The sequence below is a fragment of the Antrostomus carolinensis genome, unplaced genomic scaffold, assembly GCF_000700745.2.
Source record: "Antrostomus carolinensis isolate BGI_N321 unplaced genomic scaffold, ASM70074v2 Scaffold47016, whole genome shotgun sequence".
Taxonomy (NCBI): Eukaryota; Metazoa; Chordata; class Aves; order Caprimulgiformes; family Caprimulgidae; genus Antrostomus; species Antrostomus carolinensis.
This window is the reverse complement of record NW_010320642.1, coordinates 1-25,105: the sequence shown is the minus strand read 5'-3', so window position 1 is coordinate 25,105 and position 25,105 is coordinate 1. Positions and strand designations below refer to the sequence as shown.

General features: G+C 41.3%; 1 protein-coding gene across 1 annotated transcript; it reads left to right on the top strand.

Moving 5' to 3' along the window:
- Window positions 1–326: 326 nt before the first annotated feature.
- On the top strand, window positions 327–24,622 carry PTPRB (protein tyrosine phosphatase receptor type B; the record flags this gene model as incomplete). Its single annotated transcript, XM_010169653.1, has 23 exons — window positions 327–587; window positions 2,751–3,017; window positions 4,319–4,582; window positions 5,500–5,763; window positions 6,278–6,541; window positions 7,270–7,533; window positions 8,425–8,694; window positions 9,332–9,595; window positions 10,432–10,695; window positions 11,077–11,358; window positions 12,561–12,839; window positions 14,713–14,862; window positions 16,124–16,367; window positions 17,485–17,591; window positions 18,096–18,195; window positions 19,916–19,999; window positions 20,116–20,133; window positions 20,239–20,320; window positions 20,783–20,873; window positions 22,019–22,095; window positions 22,909–23,043; window positions 24,117–24,239; window positions 24,459–24,622. Coding segments are annotated over 23 exons (4,318 nt in total), but the record flags the coding sequence as incomplete, so codon positions are not given.
- Between the last annotated feature and the right edge of the window lie 483 nt (window positions 24,623–25,105).

Genomic DNA, 25,105 nt, shown 5'->3' with positions numbered 1-25,105 from the left:
GCCCCTTCCCCCACTAGCAAAAATGCCCCCCTCCCCCCCAAACCCAACACACATTCATGCTAAATTATATATCCTGACATAAGTTTCAACCTAAGCATTACATTCATAATGCATTGCTGAAGTCTGCTGCTACAGCCCTTTACTGGAAAAGTAGCACAAATAGTAGATTTGTAAGACTGGGTTCCTAGAGAAAGGTAAAGAATCTCTTCTTGATAACAAGTACTCTGCTGTCACATTTCTGTCTTATAGAACAGATTCCTTATAGCATCTTGAGATGCATTCACTACAAAGTCCTGTTCTGCTTGTGATATTTGTGTGCTTTACAGCTCCAGAGCCTGTTCTCCAGCTCCGTGTGAAGCATGCTAATGAATCTTCACTTAGTGTCATGTGGATGACCCCTGTTGCAGAATGGGACAGCTATGTGGTTTCACTGGGAGACAGGGATCTTACTGTGATAAAAAAAGGGCTTGCAAAAGAAGCTAAGGAATTCACTTTCACTGACTTGGTACCTGGAAGAAAATATACAGCCACCATCACTACCATTAGTGGGATTTTAAGCAACTGGACTTCAGTGGAAGGAAGAACAGGTATCATCCTGTCAAACTATTTTAACATTTACTTCTGTTAACCACTAGCAACTTTGTTTTGCTTTGTAGTGAACTGAATGAACTCAGTGTGTAATTCTCAAAAGTCTTAAATTGATGGTTGCTTCCTGAATAGAAAAGTTATGTTTCTTAGTCTCTCATTTCTGACTGTCTTTTATCATGCAGTATTTATTTAAGGTTTTGGGGAAATGGATATGTAATTCCTGGCAAAAGAGTTTTCTGAAATATTATGTCATGTCTGATCGATCTACGTTAGATCCATATCTACACAAGATTCCATATAAGAAGAACAATTTTCACTGGGTATCTTCAGGAAGGTCACTTCCTTGATTCAAAGCATTCATCATCTGGAAAAAAAAACCACTACCACACAGGAAAATGTTGCTTTAGGGGAAGCATTCCAAGGTTGACAGACACAAAACATATGTGACCTTGAAAATGTCTTTTGAATCTCTGCTCTTTTGATTCCAGAATCTATATCTGTTACTTAGGATGATGACTGTGACACAAGGAAGGTCCCATTCCCACCCCCTGCAGGGTACTAATTTTGTGCACGTGTGCAAGTTTTAAATTGTATATCTTGCTTTACTCTCTTTGACTTATGCATTCTCCAGTGCAAGTCTTAAAACGTAGCTCTGGTCTGGCATAGCACAGGGGAAAAACAAGCTGCTAGTGAATGAATCTAATCATGCCTATGGCCTGGTAGTGGTCCTTACTTAAATGTTGTAACTCCTTCCAAGGCCTGAAGAGTTTGACTTACACTTTCATTTCTCTGCTATGTGATTAGATATCTGGGATTTCACTTCCTACTGCCTTACACCCCTTTAGGAGGCCTATTCAGACATAAAGGTTGCATTGTCCCACTTCAGTAGTATGAATCAATGCTTGAAAACACATCAGTGTGTCAGCATTACATTCAAAGCAATAAAGAATGAATATCAAGGAATTTGAATATAGGTCTTAATAAGCATGCCAGACCTCTGAATCTTCTTTGCAGTAGGTCAGCTTACGGGGCTTGCAAAATATTGCAGTAAATATGATAGAAATAGGTCTTAGATACATCCCAGATCGGTCAGCTTCTAGTGAAGCCTGAGGTGTCACTGGAAGTGCCTTTAGCACAGAAATGTGGCATTTTAGTGTCTTGTTGGTGCACACTATGTTATGACAACATTATAAAACAAGTGGGATGTTCGGTTCCATTTTTTATCAATATCAAATTTTTTTCGACTATGTGCCTAATTTTTTAGCTTTTGTTAATAATTGCTAATCCAGTACTATGTGTACAAAAAGGCTGATATAAAACAAGAGATGAGGCTTGCAATCACATTTTGTAAAGTCACAGTGTTCGTTATTTCAATTTTGCTTGGTCATGTAAGCAGAAATACTTAGAAAGAAGTAACTGTTACTTCCTTACTTTGACCAAATATTGTCAAATAAAATAAAAAAAAAATGGATAAAATTTGTGATAGGTATTCCATTCCTTTTGTTCTTTATTTTTCCTTTTTGTTCTGGCTAAATTCACCACCTTATATTTAGATAAATGTTATGTTTGTTTAACAATGAAATAATCTTTTGATGCTAGAAAAGTTAGTATCTTGCAGATCTTCTGACATAAAAAGTAAAACCAAAACCATCCATCTCAGTTACCCCCAAAATCAAAGGGTCTGACACTTCTCTGAGGTATAGATGACTGTGGCTGAGGTGTTCATCAAGCTAGTTTGCCATTTAATAGGAATGAGAGATGGAGAATGGGAGGGGAAGGGAGAGTGAAAGATGCAGACTGTATTTGAAATAGTCATAAAAAAAAAAAAAGTTATTTTCTAAATTGATGGCTTTTGTTTGATGGTATTTATAAAATGCCATCTCTTCCAGTTCCCTGATCTTGAATCATTTTGGTCTGACTGAGAAAAGCTGTGCTATAGTTTGAAAGACCTTTCTGTGCCTCAGATAGTTTCCCATAGACTACATCCCATCAGACAGGAAGCAGTCCACAGTTAGATTATTTTTAGTCCTGTTGAGTCTGGCTGCAATTTGGAATGTTCTTTTGATGCACTTCCTCAGTGTGACTAAACTTGGGTATTTGGGGGATTTTGTTTTGTTTTATTTTGTTTCTCCTCAGTAACATTATGACAATTTTCTTTGCAGTGCCACCCCAAGTGACTGGTCTGACTGTGACAAGTCAGGGATCAACCAACAGCTTGTTCACCAACTGGACAAGAGCGCTGGGAGATGTAGATTCATACCAAGTGCTACTGATTCATGAGAATGTTGTCATTAAAAATGAGACTGTTCCCAGTGAAACCAACAGATATCACTTTTATTCCCTGAAACCTGGAGGACTTTACTCAGTTGTTGTCACCACTGTCAGTGGGGGGATATCTTCAAGGCAAATGATCGCAGAGGGAAGGACAGGTAAAAAGGAAAATACTCCAGCATGTCTTTTGTCAGTTCCTGAAAGGTGAATTGATTAAAGAGAATAGTCTTGTGATTAAGCCACTGCACTGAGAATTCAGAAATACAGGAGTTTCAGACATATAATTCCTGTATGTGACCTCAGGCACATTGTGGGTCCAGATTCATGTTAACGTAGCTTTGGGGAGCTATCTGCTCTGCCCACAGCAGGATCACTCTGTAGTGAAGACAAAAATGTGCCCTGAGAGTGATACAGCTGTGGTGAGTGGATCACTCCTTGGAAATGCTTTAGTTGTTCCATTGACTAGAGGGCAGTGTAGGGTGATTGCTCCTTACTTAGGTGTGAAAATTCGCTGTCTAAAGGTGGTGGGATGAATTTGTGTCTCAGTCTCTCATGACCCACTCATACTTTTTCTCCAATCCAACATTAAAGACTGTCCATCAGGGTTAATTACTCTTTATGAGGCCCTTTTATACTGCATAGGACAAGATTTACTATTGCATCAAATTCTGTAAGTTTAATGACTCATTAAATGTAATACCAGTCCTTTGGATATTTAGATAGAGGGGAAAATTGACACCAGAGTGCAGTTTTACCCTTTATGTGAATTTGGCAAAGGCCAGATATTCTGCAGTTTGCTCCAATGTTCTCCTTGAAAACAACTATTTTCAGGTAAAAAAAAGAAAACAAACAAACAAAAAAAAAACCCATTGAAGAAGAGTAACACTAAAAGGCTTAAAGTGCTTAAACGTATTTTGTAAAATCTTCTAATTTTTTTGACTCTGACAGCTGATGTCCAGCTCCTCTACTGAGGTAAGTCAGTTCAGTGCATCAAAGCCCAGTGAAAATGTGGCGGTTCATTATGATTAAGGTCTGCCCCCGTAATAACTCTCATAGTTTTTTACCTGAGTGGTGGTATTTCTGGCAATGTGGAGCCTTTGAGCTCACCTTGTTGGCTTGAAAAACAAATTGCTTTCATGTTTTGACCACTAGGCGTCAGAGAACTCATTGTAAATGAAATACATTCTGCTATGGGCCTCAACTTCGTGCAAGCCTTAGTAGTTACTGCTGTTACAAATGATGACAATTGGAGAGGATAAGTCATCTTCTGGGATTTTAGAAATGCTGGGATTGTACCACCAAAGACACTGTATTCAAAAAAGCAGAGGAGTGCTGCTGAGTGGGCATCAGTACAGAGCTTCTCAGGAGTCCAAGACTGCTTATTTTGCAGGGTGGCATTCTCACAACAATAAGAAATGGCTAGTTAAAGCTCTTCTGGTTTTTCCTCTTTGTTGCACAGTTCCTTCCAGCGTGACTGGAGTAACAGTAAATAACTCAGGTCGCAGTGACTACCTCAGTGTTTCTTGGCTGCCAGCTTCTGGAGATGTGGACAGTTATTTGGTAACGCTGTCTCACGATGACCAGATTATTCAGACTCTCACCATTTCCAAATCCTTCAGTGAATGCTCCTTCAGCAGCCTTACTCCTGGGACACTTTACAATGTGATGATAACTACAAAGAGTGGGAAGTATGAAAATTATTCCTTCAGCCAGGAACGAACAGGTAAAGAAAGCCTCTGAGCAAATCTAGTCATAGTCAATGATTTGTCAATATCTGATCAAACTGGGATGGATGAGTAGGATTTGGAGGGTTGAACCATAAAATTACAGCTTTACAGACTTAGTTTTATTCTTAGGCCCCTGCTGCTGCTTTATGTTATACAAAATTACTTTAGCATGAATAAAAGTCATGTGTCAGTCCTTGTGAGTAGGCAGAAGTAATATATCAGTTTTGTCTCAAATGCATTTTCCTGCCCTTAAACCCTCTGCTTGACTCTTCAAGTATATCCTTCCGAGCATCCCCCCAAGAAGTTACTCAAATATTGAAAGAGCAATACCCATGTCTATTGGTTTTGGTCATGTAACACCCATGTCTGTGGTTTTGGTCATGCAGTGTTCAAGAAGATTATAACAGGAACAGAGACATTTCAGAGAAGGGTGGTGAAAATTATGTAAAACTTTTTAAAATTTCCTCAAAGATTGAAAAGACTGAGATTTTACACTTGGTAAACTGGTAGAATAAAAGATGGTAAGGGGTGTTAAAATGACAAGAGTATCAAGTTGATGCAGTTTTAGTCTTCTCATGATATAAGTGAAAATCCTAGGGACAGCCATTTAAATGAAGAGAAGCAAATTCAGGATTAGTGTGAACCTGTGGAACTCACTGCTATAAGCAAAACTGACCAAGTTCCAAAAGACCAAAAACTGGAAAGGCAAACCATTGTTATATGATGTAAAGCAGCCTGGAAACTGAAGTTAGTATTTTAGGGGGGTAGGGTATTGCTTAAATCCACATTGTGATCTGTTTGCAACTTCCTCAGAAAAGTCTGGTAATTACCACAAATACAATTCACTACAGCAACTCCTGTTACTTCATGAAGTTACTGCTTTTTGAATCTTTAACTGTGTTTTTTCTTTCAGTCCCTTCAAGTGTTCAGGGGCTTACTGTCAGCAATTCAGCCAGAAGTGACTACTTGAAGGTGTCCTGGTTACACGCCTCTGGATATTTTGATAATTATGAAGTGGTCATCAAGAATAACAATGATTTCATCCAAACAAAAAGTGTCCCAAAGGACAAAAATGAATGTGTGTTCACTAATCTGGTCCCAGGGAGGCAGTACAGTGTCACAGTCAGCACAAGGAGTGGGAAATATGAAACTAGTGAAAGGGTCTATGGCAGAACAAGTAAGTAAACACCCTGGAAACGTCCTGAGACACTCCAGGATTTTTTTTCTATTTACCATAGCTGGGCTCAAAAATATCATACAGTTATGATGTAGAGTGGTTTTTTTTCCTGTTTACCATACCTGGGCTCAAAAATCTTGTATGATTTTAACATAGAATATTGAGTGTGACTCTTTGAATGTGTGTCATTCCAAATATGGAAAGCAGTATTTAGTTTATAGCCAGTGTTTAAGTTACAGATATATAGAAAGTGAGAGAAGAGACCTGTGCTGTGAACTTGGAAAGCAAATCTTGAAACATGGAAAACTGAAAAACAGTTGTACAGATTTCCACATAGGCTTAGTATTTATGCTTAAACTATGCCAGAATGTACAAGATAGTTTCTTCTGGTCATGGAAATGTATAAGGAAGAAGATATGCTAGACCATACTCTAATCAAATGACCCAGAATATATATGCATATATCTGGTAATAAGTACTGAGAAGTTTCCTATCTTTATTCTCACCTCTTCAGTGCCAGAGTCAGTGAAAGAACTGACTCTCAGTAACAGGAGCACAGAAGATCTACAGGTAACTTGGTCAAAGGCTGAAGGGGATGTTGATAAATATGAAATTCAGCTCCTCTTCAATGATATGAAGATCTTCCCACCCATTTTCCTTGGGAACACCATTGAGGAGTATTGGTTCACAGCTTTGACTCCAGGACGTCTGTACAAAATTCTTGTCCTGACCATCAGTGGAGATGCACAGCGTGCTACCTTCATAGAAGGCCTGACAGGTAAGAAATATTGTGGTATTTAAAATGTGTTGAGGCTTCTCTAGAGGAAGAATGAGGCACAGAAAAATCAAGGATGAACCATAGTCTTATTTCACCTCCTGTAACACTGGCACAAATACAGCAAATCTCACTGAAAGTCACACTAGTACTTCAGCCAACTTGATCTGTGCTTAATAAACAAATGTCACAGTTACCAATATTTGATTATAATCAGATAATCTGATTTGTTGCATAGGAATGGTACTGAGATGTCAGTGTTTGGGTTTCTGTATTCCCATGCATGCCAGTTGTTTGCTTAGTATCTCTAGCTAAATCACTTAAGCTATTTTACACTTCTGTTTACCCACCTGAAATGAATGGTTGAGATTATAACTGCAAAATGGCTAAGTGTACATAAAGAGCTTTGATTTTCTGAGACGTTTCTAAAGTATCATTTGAAGAAGAGAGGTTATCCAAATAAATGAGCATAGAAACTTTTTTCTGTTTAACTTACATTTTCTTTACTTTTGTTCCCGTAAACACATAGAATTGCTTTTCTAAAATGGCTCAATCCTATACAAATGTCTTTAGCTTTATTTGTGTTTACCCATGAGTGAAATTACTTGTACTTGTAAATGCTCTTTGTCCTTTGAATCATTTGCTGTGGCCATAAAAAAGTAGGAATTAAAAAGTCTGAATCAAACAAGAAATTTGTGAGCAGGTGCCTTTGTGTTCCCTCTTTTTTCCAGTTCCAAGTGTGGTCAGAAACATTAATGTGTCACCTGACGGCATGACAAATAGCCTGAAAGTGAGCTGGACTCCTGGAAGTGGAGATGTTGATTCCTACACAGTGACTATATTTCAGCAGAACCATCAGCTTGATTCCCAGAGTGTCTCCAAACATGTCTCTGAGCACACGTTTCACAAGCTGGAAGCTGGGGAGCAGTACCGGGTGGTGGTGCAATCTAACAGTGGGACTTTGCACAACAGCTTAGCAGCTTTTGGGAGAACAAGTACGTTTCTTTTGAGAGAAGGAGCAAGATGCCTTGTGTCTTCCCAGAAGCTGACCCTGAATTAATATTGTTCATGAATGTACCGCTGGGTATGGGGAGACCCAGACTCTTGAGAAGTTTTTATCTCAAAGAGCATGAGTCCTCACTCTTGCAAACACTTAGGCATGCCTCTGTTAATACCCATGAGATCTGTCATGCGAGTAGCCTTCCCTGGGTCAATGTGTGTGGAATTTGAGTCCCCAGCCCAAAGTGTGCCTTCACAGGAGGAATGCAGTTCCCACCCTCCCCAGTCCTGTGCCTGTGCCCACCTGACACATACATCTCCAGGGCCCCATGTGGTCAAATAACTACGTTCTAGCAGAGCCCATTGAATGGTCAAGGCTTGTTAGACAGTGTATTGCCCCAATATACTGCACCTTGGAACACACAGTGGAATACCTTGTTTTAATCCAGCCTCTCTCTTCATACCTGCATGTGTTCACTGTGGCCTTGACTTTTGTGCAACAGCTGCTGGCTAATGTTTTCTTTTCTATGACACTATTTTGCACCAATTTACCACTTCCTTATTTTTCAGTTGTTTTTCACATGCCTTTCTCAACTGTTTCGGTCAGTTCATCTCACTCTCCTTCTCCCTCTTTTCATTATAATTTATATATATCTATTGCTTTTCCATGCCCTGTTCAGATGTCCATAATGCTCGGTAACTTCATCTATTTGTATTTATATCTAGGAATTATTTGCTTGGTTAAACACATGGACAGACATTCCTTTTCCTGCATGTGAACATGCAAATATATAAAGATATTTTCTATTAATTACTCTATTCACAGTCATGTATTGAATGGTCTGTATTTCACCTGGTAATGTCCTGCCTTTAATTGTTGCTTCCAGTTCCAGCCTCTGTCCAGGATTTATTAGCCCATCATGCTTACAGCAGTCATTCCTTGTTAGTAACCTGGCAGAAAGCTCCTGGTGTAGCTGAAAGATATGACATTCTGCTCTTGAACGAGCAAGGAAACCTCCTGAGCAATAAATCGGAGCCAGCTACTGCCAAACAGCACAAATTTGAAGATTTATTAGCCGGCAAGAAGTATAAAATACAAGTTTTGACAGTCAGTGGTGGGCTCTTCAGTAAACGAGCAGAAACTGTTGGCCGAACAGGTAATTAGAACATCTCAGTTTATTTATAGTTCCCTTAGTCAGATAGTACTGAATACATGAATCATCTGTATATCTTGATTCTGAAAAGATTCTGGTAGGAACAGACTCCAGGTATTTATACATCATTTTTCCTGATAAGTGCTTGATATGTGAATCTGAAATTTGTTAACATAATAATATGGCCGTGGTTCATAATAAGGATATTAAACCGAAGTGCTGAATGCTTCCCTCAGTCTATCTGTTATGGAACTACCTGAATGCTTTATTGTCATCAGGTTTTTAATTCACAGTCTGAAGGGTCTTAGCACAGGATTTGATGTGAATACACACCTCTAAACCTAGAGCCAAGTCTTGCAGTCTTTACTCAGTTAAAGCTTCTTGTAGAAACTGATGGACAGTTCTGTGTGAGCACAGGCTGGAGAACCAGCCCTTCTGGGAAATACAAACATTGTATTGGAGAGACTCAGTGGCACCTCATAAATGCCTTCCCCTTGCTTCTGAAAGTTGATGTTGACATTACTTAGCTACTTGTGGCTTAATTGAAATATATTCCAGCCATAAGTTGTTACTTTATTAAAGGTTCAGCTTAGTGGCTAGACACTTTGATATTTACTCTTGCATTTATCCTTCTTCTCAGTTCCAGCAGCTGTCACAAATCTGAAGGTCACAGAGAACACCACTGACCGACTGTCCTTCAGCTGGACCACCTCACAAGGGGAGCTTGATTCATATGACATCTTCCTATACAACCCAGACAAGTCCCTTCATGACAGGATTTCAGGAGAGCAACACCTCCAGAAGTGTTCATTCCAGAACCTGCGGCAAGGCAGGATGTATCGAATGGTGATTGTTACCCACAGCGGAGACCTCACTAATGAGTCATCTGTCTTTGGAAGAACAGGCAAGAACATCTAAGAAAACCATCTCTTGCCAGTGCGGTGCTCATAGGGGACACCAGTGAGCTGGTCTGAGTCTAATGCTCATGCTAGATTAGAAATGTAAAAATTGGCTCTTATACATTAAAAGCATTAGACAAATAAAAAGGTAAATTCTGAATTATGTGGTTGCAAGAGGGAAAATGAAGCAAAGAACTTTACAGTAGTTCCCAGGTACTCAGGTCAGAAGGACATCTCAATGTATGCTGCTTCAGCCTTAAAGAAAAACAGCTGTCTTCCATCCTAAAAGCAATATTGGTCCATGAGTGGAAAAGACAAAAAGGCAAAGCAAGTAAGGTTAATGGAGTAGACCAATCTACCAGTGAAATAAAACTTGTTTCCCATGGGGAGCTCTGGCTGCAGCTCTATGTTTGTTCAGCCACACATGGGAAGCAGAGTTTCCTTAGCAGCTCTGGCAGCCCTGACACTATGAAACCTCTCTTTATCCTCTGAGGCACCATATAGTAATCCCTCTGTAAGACTGCCTCTGGAGAGTGGTGCACTTTCTTCAGCTACCTCAGAATTGAATGTTTCCAGACACTGACTGGGAAAAAGCTGCCTAATATTTGCAAAACTATCTATTATAAACAAGTCAGCCTCTTTTGAGGACAGTGGCAGTTCAAAATAAGAAACTAAACTATTGAGATATACTTCCTGATGTTTCCTGGCTTTTTGGCCAGCTGTGGTGGCTATCTAGTTTATTGCAGGGCTGTCATGACATGGTAAGTGTAAGGTCTGCTTGTTGCTTCTCCTCACCCTAAGGATACTCTACATAAAGTAATATTCATCCCTTTTTTTTCAGTACCAGCTCCAGTTGTTGGTCTCAGGGCGTCCAACCGAAACATGACAGACAGTCTGTGGTTCACCTGGGATCCAGCAGCAGGAGATGTTGACTTCTATGAGCTGAATCTTTACAACCCAAATGGGACACAGAAAAAAACATGGCACAGAAAAGACCTGAAAGAGTGGCATTTCCAGGGGCTCATTCCTGGCAGAAAGTACACTCTGGTTGTGGTGACTCACAGTGGTGACCTGACCAACACAGCAAATACTGAAGGAAGAACAGGTAAAAAGACACAAAAGCTTTGGGATTTTTGTTTGGAATTTGTATTAGTTCACAACTATGCAACAGACTTATTCTAAGGGATCCTTTATTGTAAGAGCCACTGAAGGTGTAAAGATATAGGATATCCTTAAGGATATTAAACTAGTGGAGTGTGATTTTGCTCAGCACTGTCTTTCTTTCAAAGGCTCAGGAATATGTAATGTCTGAGAAAGTCACAACTATCAGCACAGGTGCAGTAACTGTCTGTGTACATGGGATAATATAAAGCACTTTGTGCTGCATGAAGAAAATAATGCATGTTTCATCTTACTTGTCTTGTGTAAAAATTTGCTAAGAATATCTTTTTTTTTTTTTTTCCCCTTTTCTCCCCTTTCTGTGTAGCACCCAGCCCTCCCAATACTGTATCGTTTACTGATGTTGCAAACACTTCTTTATCAATCACTTGGCTGGGTCCTCCAGACTGGACAGACTATGACGATTTTGAGTTGCAATGGCTTCCAAAGGATCCCCTCACAGTATTCAATCCCTACAGCAGCAGCAAATCAAAAGTACGCATCATCTATGGGCTGCGACCAGGAAGGCTCTATGAGTTCAGTGTCAGAACTGTCAGTGGCGACAGCTGGAAGACGTACAGTCAGTCACAGTCTGCAAGTGTGAGAACGAGTAAGTAACAATTTCCATTGCACCCTAACACTCAGCTGGAGAAGGTGCAAAACTGTTAAATCTTATCGATTCTTTTTGTGGTCAGTAATTTCCAATAATAAATTCATGAATGACTGGCAATGAATTTAGCTAGACTCTAAGCCCTTGCTGTCTGCAAGGTCAACTGTTTAAAGACTGAAAATGGACATACATTTGCAATCTTCACATCCCGAGTGGGGCTGTTTGGTTGCAGAGCCTGAATCAGTCAGTTTCACGGGTAAAATAAGGCTGAATATCCAAACTTCTCTGACAGTAGGATATTGAAATAATCAAAATGTTTCTGAACAACAGGGAAGGATGAATAAAACCCTGGTGTACTAGATTTGAAACTGGAATCAGAACGTTTCACTACTTGGCATTTCTGTCTGTGTCCTGAGGATCCACATCATACCTAGATGTCTCTGGCAATCCCAGTAGCAGGCAGATTTGGAAAAGTGACCTGGGATTGTAAGAATAACTGAGCCTTGGCAAAGCCTCCTGTCATTTGGGGTGTGATTCAGCTCCAAATTGACATCTATGTTTAGTAAGCCGAATAGCTCTTTAGATTTAATTCAGCATATTAATTAAAATGAGAGCATAGCTACCCCTTTTGACTGTATTTAATCACTTAAATATAGATGTCTGCCATCTGAAATTGAAATCTCATCCTTGTTACGTGTTGCATGTTATAAATGGTGCTCCAGTATTACAGGGAAAAAGCATACTTCTGTGGTATGTTTTAGTAATATGGACACCACATGCTACCCAGGAAACCAGATCAGTCAAGAGATGGTAGTATCGGTATTGACTGATACTGTTGAGCCATGTGACCTCCAAATAAGTTGTAACAGAATTCTAGAAATCCATTGCTGTCCAATGTTGCTGTTCTTGTTAAGACTTTGGCAAGTAGGTTTTTTTGCTTGTTTTCACAATTACTTACTGAAGCTTCACGAACCTGAGGAGTCTGATGTCACTAGATCCGATTTCAGATGGCTAAAACAAGTTAGACATCTTTGCCTAATAATGAGACAGTGCCCATTTGCAGGAGAGGTGGGAATTCGGGCTCCCAGCCTCCTGCTTTGACCAAAGAGTTGGTGCAGAATCTAGGGGCCATAGGGTGATCAGAAAGTGTATGATGCCAGTCCCTTTTCCCACTGAGCTTCAACTTCTCAACATTCTTCTAGAACCGGACAAGATACAAAGTCTTCATTGTCGGCCCCAGACCTCTACTGCCATTGCCTGTTCCTGGACTCCTCCCGATTCTGACTTTGATGGGTATAGTATTGAATGCAAAAAACTGGACAATCGTGAAGTGGAATTTTCCAAAAGGATAGAAAAAGACAAATCTCTGCTTAATATCATGACCCTCGTTCCCCACAAGCGATACCTGGTGTCCATCAAGGTGCATTCTGCAGACATGACAAGTGAAGTAGTTGAAGACAGCACCATCACAATGATTGACCGTAAGTGGAATTCAGAGTTGCCGTGAAGGGAAGCAGTGAACAGCAATAAGCAATTGCTTGTGTTGGTTATACAGCAAAAGGAGTTCTGAACTCCAAGATTGCCAGTGTGTGGCACTTGTAATCTGGTGGCCAAAATAAAGTGACCCTGTCCTTTGGTCCCTGTTGTGACAGGCAATGCAGGATTTTAACTGTATTGCCTCTCATTACGTTGCCAAACCTGCTTATTTGGCTCATCCATGAAATATAGCCTGAGAAACATGAAAAATTATCCTGTCACTCTGATGTTCAGTGCCAAAGATGTCCTTATCATCACACACCTTCAGTTGTCTTCATGGTTGCTTCTTGGCTTCCTGTGCCTGGCTGTTTGCCCTCAGCACAAGCATCCATCAGTAGGAACATTGGATTGTGGCACTGGGTCCTCTTTCGGCTCTCCATGCATTCTTCTGAGTTGCTACCTAACCAAATCACCTGTAGGAGTTATACCTGAGGGATGATCACAGATTTCCATAGCATGTGGCTTTGGAACAGCTGCTTCGATTTCCCCACCCGTAGGCTGCTGAGTGGAGGGTAGCAGTGTCATCTGCTGGTGCCTCTGCAGCGCCAGGCAGCACCGCAATCAACACCCTGCCATTACTGGCCCTAGAGCTGCTCCAGTTTTTGCAGTACCTCTGGATTCAGTGGCACAGTACAATGCAAAGGCCTGAACCAGGACTAAACTTCTCAAAAATGACAGGATGGCCTGGAGGTCTGTATTCAGGCATGTCTCTGTAGCTGCTTATTGAAGCTACATTTGTGTGAAATGCTAGATCATAAAAATTATGTTTGGTTTGGGAGCTGGTGAGCTAAGCTACAGAGTTCAGTCATCAGCCTACCTTTTAATTACAACCATGTCATCTCCTTCCTCTACCACAAAGAATGCTACAAATTCAGATGTAGGAAAATCTAGCTACTTATAGACTGAGTCCTATTTGAGTCAGCTGTTACGCATTTATTCTTACTTGTTTTGAACACTTGTGGCTCTCCCAGACTCTGGTTGACTCTGGAGGCCCTATGACAAGGAAACATAAAAAATTGCAGCTAGGCTGTGTAGATCTAAGAGGTTCAGCTAAACAACCTATAAATGCATGAATTATTGGTTCTTTTTGCAATCTAAAACCCTTTTAAGTTTAGCCTCCTGCTTACATATTTAATACGTTTCCCGTACATGCAATATAGTTTCAGTAATACAGATTTTTAAAAGATTCAGCAATGTAGAATCCCCACTTTTACTGCGCTGGTCCTCTGAAAGTTTTTCCCTGCATACTTTGCTTTCCAGTTTACTTCTACTGTGTCACTGTTTGAGGTATAGCTTTCTATCATACAAAGAACATTTCCTATGGAAATTCTGCAGCCAGTCTGGAAAATGGTACTCTGTAGTTGAATGCTGTGTCTGGCTGACTCAGGGCTGTCCCTCTGGAAAAGGAAGAAGAAATTTAGATGCTTAAAATAGGTAACTTCCTGTAGTGATTGTGCTAAGTGGCCTCCAAATGCCTGCCTTAAACCTATGTCATTTTTAGCAGCTACTATTTCTGATTTCATAGATTTAGCAAGACTTTAATGCATTTCCATATGGGCTTCTGCAGGAATTCCTACTGAGGAGCTGCCACTGTTATTATGGTTAACTCACTGCTGGCTTGTTTCATCCTTTGGCAGTTTCCCTGTGGGAGGTAAAGACACTTTCTTGATTGCAAAGAGAATAGAATCAGAGACTTTGGTCCAGTCAGCTGAGCTTTATTATGAACTGCATTTCCCTTACTAGTCTAGCTTACAGCAAATACGTAGAAAGAATATCCTCTCTTTTCTTTTTTTCTTTTTTTTTTTTTTAATTACGCAGGTCCCCCTCAGCCACCTCCAGACATACGAGTGAATAAAAAAGAGGTGCTGATTACCAAATCCTCCATCAACTTTACTTTTAACTGCAGCTGGTTTAGTGATACTAATGGAGCTGTGAAATACTTTACTGTGGTTGTGAGAGAGGCTGATGGTAAGTGTCATGATTTAATACCATTCTCTCTATAGCCTACAGGAGTTACATGGGGAGCTACACCCCTATCAGTACACAGCAAAGGAGCTTCTCCTTATCTAGTAGCTGAGTTTCATAGAGGATCTATACCTACTGCCTAGCCTGGGGACTTAGGAACTCGGTCTTCTCCTCAGAGAGTCAGTAGCAACTGCAGAGCTCAGCCAGAAACAGTAGTTAGCTTCTGTACTCTAGGTTACGTTCTCACCTGTGTTCAGGAAATTTCCACAGTAGGAGACTTACGTTGGATGCCATTGGCAGTGAACACAGACGAAAGCGCGCAGATCTGTGTGCAGATCTCAAAAAGGAAGTTTAAATGTTAGGTGGGAACACTAAGGCAACTCTGTTGGAGAACTTTGGTAAGCCATGCTAAGAACGCAAAGGTAGCATCTCCCAGGTGGTGTTTGCTTACTGAAGAAAATGACTTTGCACGCAGCACTGTAAAACAGAATAGAAATTGCCCTTGCAGCATGCATGTAAACTTCCCTTTCTGCAGTTGACCTACATGTGACAAACCAGATGGATGTCTTGACAATTTATACCTTGTTTTTAGAAGTGGCTTCATTTACTGGCATGCCAGGACATATTTTGTGACCCTTAAGAAAGTTTCTTAATCTCTCTGTCCATCAGCCCTTAGGAAGAAAAGCAGAGCTAGTATTTCCACTCTCTACTCTGTCATGTCTGTGCAGACTATAGAGCTCTTTGAGAAATGGACTACTCATTGCCATGGCTTTGACTACCTGAGTTTTTTACGCATTATTATGAGTTTCTATTCAAGGGATTCCTGTCATTTCATATTGCAGCTTTTCTCTCTATACAGTGGACTTGTCACTGTGTGGATTTTTTTTACTTGCTTTTTGAAATAGCTGGTGGTAGGATCCAGGAATCTGGATCACAGAGATTCCCACCAACAGCACAGGAAAAAATGTCATAGTGTCGAATTCAACCTGTGCATGCCTATTGCAGCTTTGTATCTGGAAAAGTTGCACTAAAGTCTTCTGAGGAAATCTGTCTGAAGTTCCCCAGAAAAATAATAGCAAGGTTGGTACTACAAACAAGGTACCCTAACCTCTGTAACTTGTGTTCACAAGGTAGCCTGTGCAGCCTCCAAGAAATGCTAGGAAGTTGGATAAGAATGTGTCTGTCAACAGCTTGAGCCTATAAACTGCATCACATTAATGGCTGTGGTATGCAAACCTTCTGTCTTTCTCTGCACATGATGTAGGTAGTGAAGGACCAAAGCCTGATGAGCAGCACCCATTACCTTCCTACCTGGAGTACAAACACAACAACTCTATACGCATCTACCAGACAAATTATTTTGCCAGTAGATGTGCTGAAAACCCTGACAGTGACTATAAAAGCTTTGACATTAAGCTTGGAGGAGAAATGGAAAATCTGGGAGGAAGGTGTGAACCAGATCAGCAAAAATTCTGCGATGGACCTCTAAAGCCTCGGACTGCTTATAGGTTAGATTTATGTTGGTAGTTGTGCTCTGTCACATTATGAGACATGGTGCTGTCTAGATGCCTGATACACTCGAGCTTCTGTAGATAAAAAACTGGGTTGCATGATGTTCTTTGTGTTTAACTGTGGATTTATAAAAGCTTCATCCATGCCTCTGTTGCATAGGTATGAACCAATCCTTCACCAGCATGGGTATGATATGATTAATTGTGCACAAAACTCTGTGCAGTTAAGAGGTTTGTTTATTTTCCTCAACTTAGTGGGGAGCTGCTAAATCTTTCTTTGGAAAGACTTAAGACTATCAGCTAAGTCAGAAGAGTACTTAACAGAAGGCAAGTGGGCTTCGCTCGGTCTGTTTGGCACCACTACCCCACACCAGTCCTTTGGAATGAGCTAGAAGAACCTGGAGGTTATTCTAACCTGTGGCAGCATCCCCAGGCTCCAGACCTAGGCCCAGGTTAGCCGTAGGGTGTAGAAGAGGGCAACCGCCAAGATCAGGCTCAGCAGTTACACCAGGCTCAGCAGGTGCAGCTCAGTCCTGCCCCTCCCACAGGCAAGCACTCTCCCAAGAGGTCTGCAAGCTGCTCACTGGACGGCCACCTGGACAAAAGGCATGTGCCGAGCTGCACACATCATGCCTCTCAGCTTCTTCTTCATCACCTGGACAGTGCTACCCTAATACAGTCAGCTCTCATTAGGGCACATTTCCCAAAAATCTAGTCTGGGAATACCCACATTACTGGGAGAACCAGTAACATTTCTCCATTAGCACAGCCTTGCCCAGCCATGTGAAGGGAAGACATGTCCCCACTGAGAAGCATTTCTGAGTCCTCTCCCCACTGCAGCTTCTGCTAGTCCTGCCTTCAGGCATGGCCAGGCTGTGTGTGCCAGCAGCCAGAGCCCCACCTGTTTCCTTTACCAGAGTTCCTCAGAGCATTCCCCCTGTACCAGCTGAGCTCTCCCAGCTGTAGTATTTAACTCAGGTGCCTGCCTTAAGAACTGTCTGTGGTCAGCGGAAAGTTGTTAGTTATCTCTAAGGGGCAGATAAGTCCTTACTTTTCTGCTGTAGGTTCTGAACATCTGATGGGCCCTAACTGTAACGATGCTCTTTTTTTTTAGGATCAGCATACGGGCTTTTACCCAGCTCTTCAGTGAAGACCCGAAGGAACTCCCTAAACCACTCTTTGCAGACACCTTCTTCTCTTTACCAATCACTACAGAGGCAGGTTAGTTTCAGGCTTGTTTTTCAATGACTCTAGCATGTGATTATATATTGTGCCTCAGAACACCGATATCTAGATCTGTTTGCAAGGAGTGGAACAAAACCTGATTGCTGGGCGTGTCCTGAAGGCTGCTCTGATGTGAGGCTGGACCCATGGCTTATCCAGCCTTAGTTTGAAAATTCAGCTTGATGGAGCTGCTGACGGTAGAGGAAAGGGTGAATGCTCAGCTCTCCAAAAAAGCTTCAAAGTGCAAGAGAACCAAACTCTGATATAGTGGGGCTGTGCTTTCTTTTACTCTGGTTGGGAGTGAAAGATTTTGTGTAACAATTGGAAGCAATAAGGACAAAAAATCAAGGCCAGGTTTTAGCTAGGTGTTTAAATGCCTTGCATTTCCATGTATTTAACCATTTTCTTTAGCTGATAATAACATATCCCCTGAAAGTTATTGATTCTTTGATTCTTCATATCTTTTCCTCAAGGTACATAAATACACTGTTTTGTTTCTAGAGCCTCTGTTTGGAGTTATTGAAGGTGTGAGTGCTGGCTTGTTTCTCATTGTGATGTTAGTGGCTGTTACTGCTTTATTTGTCTGCAGACAAAAAGTTGGGTAAGTTGACTTCCTTTATCAGTCTCTGTTAGTCAGGTCAAATTATATGCATTTAAGCAATACAGTATTTAAAGGGTAACTGTAAAACTGGAAGAATGCACTGAACTATTCAGCAGATAAAATCTACATCCCCCAACATCTGCACAAACTAAGTATAGAACTAAAAACTTGCTTATTAAGAGATCTGTATATTATTGATTTAAATACCTACTTATGTTAGAGTTATCTCACAGAGGATCCTTGTAACTTTTAGTTTTCAGTAGGAGTCTGAATATTTTGGAAAAAATAGTTTATCATTCAAACTGCATGTCTTGTCAAAATTTAAATGTTTCAAATTAACTTTGTCTGCATTGTAGGTGGGAAGCTCTTGAAAATGTTTATTTAGACTTAATCATTTCGGTTCAAAAATCTTACGGTGTGGCATTACCTCAGCATCCAAAAGATCAGTTCAAAACTTACTTCTCATTTTTTTTGTCAATTATAGTTGTCGATTTCACATTATAGGTGAATCTAAACAGTGAATTTGAGGTTTTTAAAAAGTGAAATATTCTGTCTCCACTTTGAAAAAAGATTTATTCATTTAAACCATTTTCTATGAATGAAAGAGATATGACATTATTGATGTGAAATTCCTTGTGGTTTCTGAAATTTTTAAAAAAGCAACATTTCCGTTACATAGGAAACTCTGAAAATCTGAAATTCAGTTCTTTTACTGATAAAAGGTCTCTTTTGCTTTGAAATTGCTTTTCAGATGCCAGAATTTCACATTGAAAAAAACCTGTTTTCTGACTAGTAGCTTTTAGCTGGAACGGATTTACCCTTTAGCAATGCTATTCTTAGGCTCTCTGAACAAATTCAGTGTATTCCTATATATTTCATTAAAAAAAAAAAGAGGCATAAATCATTAGCAATATTAAATAAAGTCTGCTTTTGCATGTATAGGCTTGTGCACTCCTTACCATCTCAGTACATAGTGACATATAGAGCATGAGTAGAGTACAGATCGATGTATTTTCCACCTTGCACACCTCACTGTATTTTTCTAGTGTAGATAAACTTCAGACAGAGTGTGGTTTCTTCTTGTGAGTTACATAGCGAGCAGGACTGCAAGTATACTGGTATGATTTCCCCTCATCATACATAAAGTATTCTCTAAGGGGGCTGTGTTGAAGGAGGAGACAGCACTGACAGGATGAAAGGCAACACTAACCATATGGAGTCAGTACCACTTTGGTGGCTTTCCCAAAGCCTGTTGTGGTGCTGCCACTTTCTCCTGCCATGAACCTAGGCGTCTCCTAGAGGCCTGGTCTGCAGAGTGGATGTGCTGGAAGTTGCAGACCTGTTGCAGCTCTGAAAGTCTACCTACATGTTCCTCTCTGCATGTAGAGAATCAACTGATTTAGGGCCTGTCTTAGCATGGGGTGCTGTCCACAGCCTATCATTATAGGCTGGGCTGTGGGTGTTTCAGGGAAAGAAAAAAGTCTTATTGCCCACGCACATGCCTACACTCCACATCATTATTACCAAACTAAAATACAAGAAAACTCTGTGCCACAGCTAAGAGCAATGTCACGTGATCAGAGACACAAATCAAAACAGACTTTCTTAAATTCCTTTTTTCCAACTTACCAACTTTTTTACAATGTAAATTATGTTATTGATAGTTCTTACCAGTATCAGAACATAACAGTAAAGCAAAATACTTTCCTTTTTATTCCAGCAATGGCCACGAGAGAACTACAGCAAGGCTGAGCATTCGCAGGGACAGGCCACTGTCAGTCCATCTGAACTTGGGGCAAAAAGGGTAACATCAAAAGTTTTGTTTCTAAGAACAGTATTTTAACATGGCATCATGGATGAACAGTCCCATCTGGTCACTCACTGATGAAGTGTTTCTTTTTCTTTTGAAATCATTTCTAGGAACCGGAAAACTTCCAGGTAAAAAGAAAAAATTAATACCTAAAAAAGCTTCTTGATAACCAACTGGATAAATTATGACTGTGATTCATCCTGTGATTTTCTTCCTCCTGTTGAATATTTTAGTCCGATCAAGGTCAGTCATTTTGAAGCGCACTTCACCAAACTTCAAGCAGACTCCAACTACCTCCTGTCCAAGGAGTATGAGGTGGGATCCTAACCTAAGCAAAGGACTTGCTTTATGGAGGGGCGGGCTGGCTGAATCAATGGGTTAATGCATTCAAAAGGCCTGCATTTTTTTGGTCTTAATCACACAAATCCAAATAAGTTTGAGAGTCTCACCTGAGCTCCACTTGTCCTAGTGGAGGAAACAGCTCTGTGTTTGACATAGCATCTTCTGGTTGGCAGCCTCTGCCTGGTACCTATCTGTCTGAGGTCAGGAGCATTCATTTGTGTGGCACATGTTTGTGATAAAGCATGGAAAGCACCTGCCAGCCATGTGCTTGCTTTAAACCAGTATGATTAGTGATTTAATTTCAGTTTGTTTTTCTTAAAAAAACATCCATTCTCTGTCCATGACCTTTGAGAACTGATAAGCACTGTGTCCCCCTGTGTTGTCATGTCCTTTAATTATTTTCACCTCACATTTTATTCCTACTTTTTTTTTCAGGACCTGAAAGATGTGGGTCGAAACCAGACATGTGACATAGCGCTTCTGCCAGAGAACAGAGGGAAAAACCGATACAATAATATATTGCCCTGTGAGTTTTAGGTTTGGTTGTGTAATATGACATCACAGCAACTATTTTTCACTTTTTTCAGCAAGCCAAGTGGAAAAGAGACTGCAGCCAATCTCTTCTCTCCTTCCTGTGAGAGATGAAATACCTCTACCAGCTCAGGTTCTGGTGCTTGGAGGCAGATGATGTATGGCCTTGTGATTTCATTGTGCACTAGAACTGTAATGACAAGTAGCATTCAGTCTAGAAAGAAAAAGCTCCAGCTACTCAGGGCATTCAGTCGCTGATAATAAGGACAGTAGAAATAACAGTAGGGTTGTTTACATACCAAGTATCATCCATTCAGTGCTTTTTGACAGCCTTGCCAATTCTTTCATCTTCAGAGGACACAACAAACCTACTATACAGTGCAGAGCTAGTTAGCTTCTGCGTGGTAAGACACACATATAAGGTTAGCCCTGTTCTTCTGAGGCAAGACCTGTCATTGAGAGTATCCCCCTCTAATCTCCTGTGTGGCAGTTTTGGAGGTAACACATGCTGTGCATTGAGAAGGAACACCACATGACTCACTGCTCCAGATGCTGCGGAGCTGCTGGGTGTGGTATTGCTTGGAACACAGCCTCACAGCATCTCCTCTGTTCTGCCTGCCATGTACAAGAAACAACACCTGACTGAGATCCAGCATGGCATTATCTCATGAATTAGTGACCTGGTGGCTTAGGCTCTCTGTACCTCTCTCCAGAGGGTTCTCTACCTAGGGAGGACAGTTGGCCTGCTCACACATTAGCTGGGGAGCTGTGCAGACCACTGAAGCACTGCTGCTCTTTCAAGGGCAGCACTGGCACTGCTCCAGTACAGCACACTGCTGTCAGGAGCAAAGGAGGATGCTGTTGTGGCTCTTCTGTTGCCATAACAAATCCTATACAACACAGTAGAGGAATTCTAGGATATTCACTATTTCCTTCTCACCCATCCACTAGTCTTTGGAACACTCCACAGTGGATGAAAGAGGCAGTACAAATCCAAACAGTTACCCCTCTAAATTAGCCCTCCATATAAAGTCCTTGTAATAATACTGCCAGTCATTTTGCAAATGCATTTCTGTAAATGAGAGAGGGACTGAAAATCAAGACCTAGCCATCAGCTTCTTCTAATCAATTTCTTCCTAGATGATACATCAAGAGTGAAGCTTTCCAATGTGGATGATGATCCTTGCTCAGACTACATTAATGCAAGCTACATCCCAGTAAGTGACTCAAGAATTGTATTTTACAGTCATGTCTCCAGTGGTAATTTGTCCTTCATCTAAAACTGAGTATAAAGCTGGATGCTTAAGGCTCCCCTCCCATTTCATTTATTCTCTTGAGCTGAAAGTCTGAGAACTCATTTTGTGGGTGTGCTGAGAGGCTGTGTCTGACTGCTATTAAGTTAACTGTGAGTGATTTACCCAGCACTTAAGGACACTTTCTTGGATTGCTATAGTTACGTAAGACAGCAGGTCTAATTGCCGAAGGACACATTTTTAAAGGTCACTGATTTTATACAGTGTCCACAACAACTGTAGCTATCACTGCAGGTGGCATTGTCATTGTAGAGCTGTAGCTCATCCTGACAGTGTTGGCACCTTGCAGGATGGTGAAACTGGCTGAGATTAAGACAATGCCCTTTGCCAGAGACTTGTGATTGATAATAGCAGTGGCTTTAGCAATCAAGATTTCAAGCCAGAACTCAGCTAATTTGTTAAAAACAGTAAATAAAGCAAAAACTTTGAGTAGTTACAAAGCTGCTTGAGACTGTTCTGAACACAATAGAACAATGAAAAGCTTTGACTGCCACAAAAGGAACAGTATTTAGATACGCTGCCTCGGTCTCTTCCTTCTTTCTGCTCCAACCAGCCTTCTGCTTCCAGGTCCAAAGCAACAATTTAGCTCACAAAACAATTGTCCCAGCAAGGGCATTGTTACTGCAGAGCCCTGGCTGCAACTCCATGGCTTGTTCAGTTGCTACAAGGGTTTTTTTCTGCCTTTATGGTGACTAATGGAGTTCTCTTTACTTGCAGGGCAATAATTTCCGCAGGGAATACATAGCGACTCAGGGCCCTTTGCCTGGCACGAAAGATGAGTTCTGGAAGATGGCATGGGAGCAAAATGTTCACAATATTGTCATGGTAACCCAGTGTGTTGAGAAGGGCCGGGTGAGCAGTGACTCTTCTTTATTTTTAATAACTGTTTTAACATCTATGAAAAATTTATGCTTATTATTTGCATCACACTAATGCCAGAAGCCCCAGTCAAGGAGATATGCAGTAAGAGATGTGAGGGATAATCTAAAGACTGGAGGCAGATTAAGGCTGTGAAGTGAGGATACAGTGACCACCCCAAGATCATGCAGCGTGTCAAGGCAAGAGTTAGGAACAGAGCTCAGTGCTTCTGGTCTTTAATCCAGCACTTTGCTCACTAGTACTGATATAATCCCCCTGAACATGCAGAAGGATAACCACCAGCAAAAAATGTCTGTTTATCACAATCAACTACTACGTTAAATATAAGCTCTAGAGAGCAACTATTAATCATTAAATACATGGAATTCTCTCTAATGCTTAAGCCCTGATGTAGTAAGCAAAGAGACTACTCATGTGCTTAACAGCCTTACTGAATGCAGGTGTAGGTAGGATATTTAGTTGTCTCAGCAATCCAAGTATGACCACATCCTGCACCCTTTGTAAGACAGGGACCAGGTCTGTAAAAACTTTAAACCAGCTTGAAGCAGTGATCATCTAGTGGCAAATATGCGGATATTTCCTTTTGGTTTACCATTTTTTCTTGAGGAGATGGCAAAAGCAGGTGCAGGACAGGCAGCCACCTGTCTCCTCCTGCATCTCACTGGCTCTGAGTGGGACCCAACTGTCATGTCTCAGCAAGAGGTCGGGAAGTGAGCACTGGAGGCCTAGCTCTCATCCAAGCAGAGCTATGAGAAGAGTTGGTGCAGAAAATGTTGTGGCATCCAGAAGAGGGCATCAATGAAGTGCTTCCCATTCCGCATCCCATCTGTGATGAGAATTTCCACTTCCCAGCCCATCCTAGCTTGTTCCCATCCCAGACCCCGTTTGTTGAGCTGATATGGCAGGGGGTAGCGCCTCTCCCTGAGTTCAGCTGCTGCTGTTCTTCCTTCGTGCTCAGGCACAGGAGGTCTGAAGTCTCCTTCTGCCAGGAGGCCTTGTTTACAGCTGTTAATGACACTAAATCTATCTTTTTCTGTTCCCTGCAGGTGAAGTGTGATCACTACTGGCCTCTTGACCGGGATTCCTTGTACTATGGAGACCTGATTGTTGAGATGCTGTCTGAATCGGTGCTCCCAGAATGGACAATACGAGAGTTTAAAATCTGCAGTGTATGTTTGTGTTCTTTTTTTTCTTTTTTTTTTTTTTAATTAATTGGCTTAAAAACAACTGCAAGGCTAAATTAGGAAGGTTTCTTTTGCTGTAGCACAGTTGCTTTATGCCCAGTTCATCTCTGGTGACAGCTGTAGCATTTGCTCTGAAGGTGCATGTTGTGTGTGTCCCCTCCTCTCTCATCTGTTCTGATGACCCACACTTTTGCGTCCTGACAGGAAGAGCAGCTTGACTCAACGAGGCTTATTCGTCACTTCCACTACACTGTCTGGCCAGATCATGGTGTGCCAGAGACCACCCAGTCCCTGATCCAGTTTGTCAGAACTGTAAGGGATTATATCAACAGGACCCCAGACACAGGACCAACTATCGTGCACTGCAGGTATGTGCAGCAGCAAAAGGGCAGCGGCACAGAGCCTTTGCGCGTACCCTTGGAAAGATCCCAAATACTCATCACTGTTAAGCCACAGGCAGCCACAGGACCTGAGCAATAGCTGTTGGGCTTAAGTCTCTGGATATATCAGAGCAGAATTCCCAGGGCATTTGCGCTTGCTCACAACCTCACCCTGGAGATACCCCGAAAATGATTCTCAGGGAGCCACTGTGTCCCTTTGGAACCACTGGACAGCACTGAAGGTGTCAGCAACTGCCACTGCTCTCGTGCTTTTGCATTCTTAAATTGCCTGTGTTCCGCTGTTGTGGCCCAACATGTGAATCAGCAGGGGATGTTCTGAAAAGGTAAGATGTATCCAGGGGTGAATCTAGCTGTGTGTGGATGTTGAGACTAGCTGGCAGATCCACCCTTTCTCCTGTTCTGACTGAGACTCCCTCTACTTAATGTCTTGGAATCACAGAATGGTTTGGG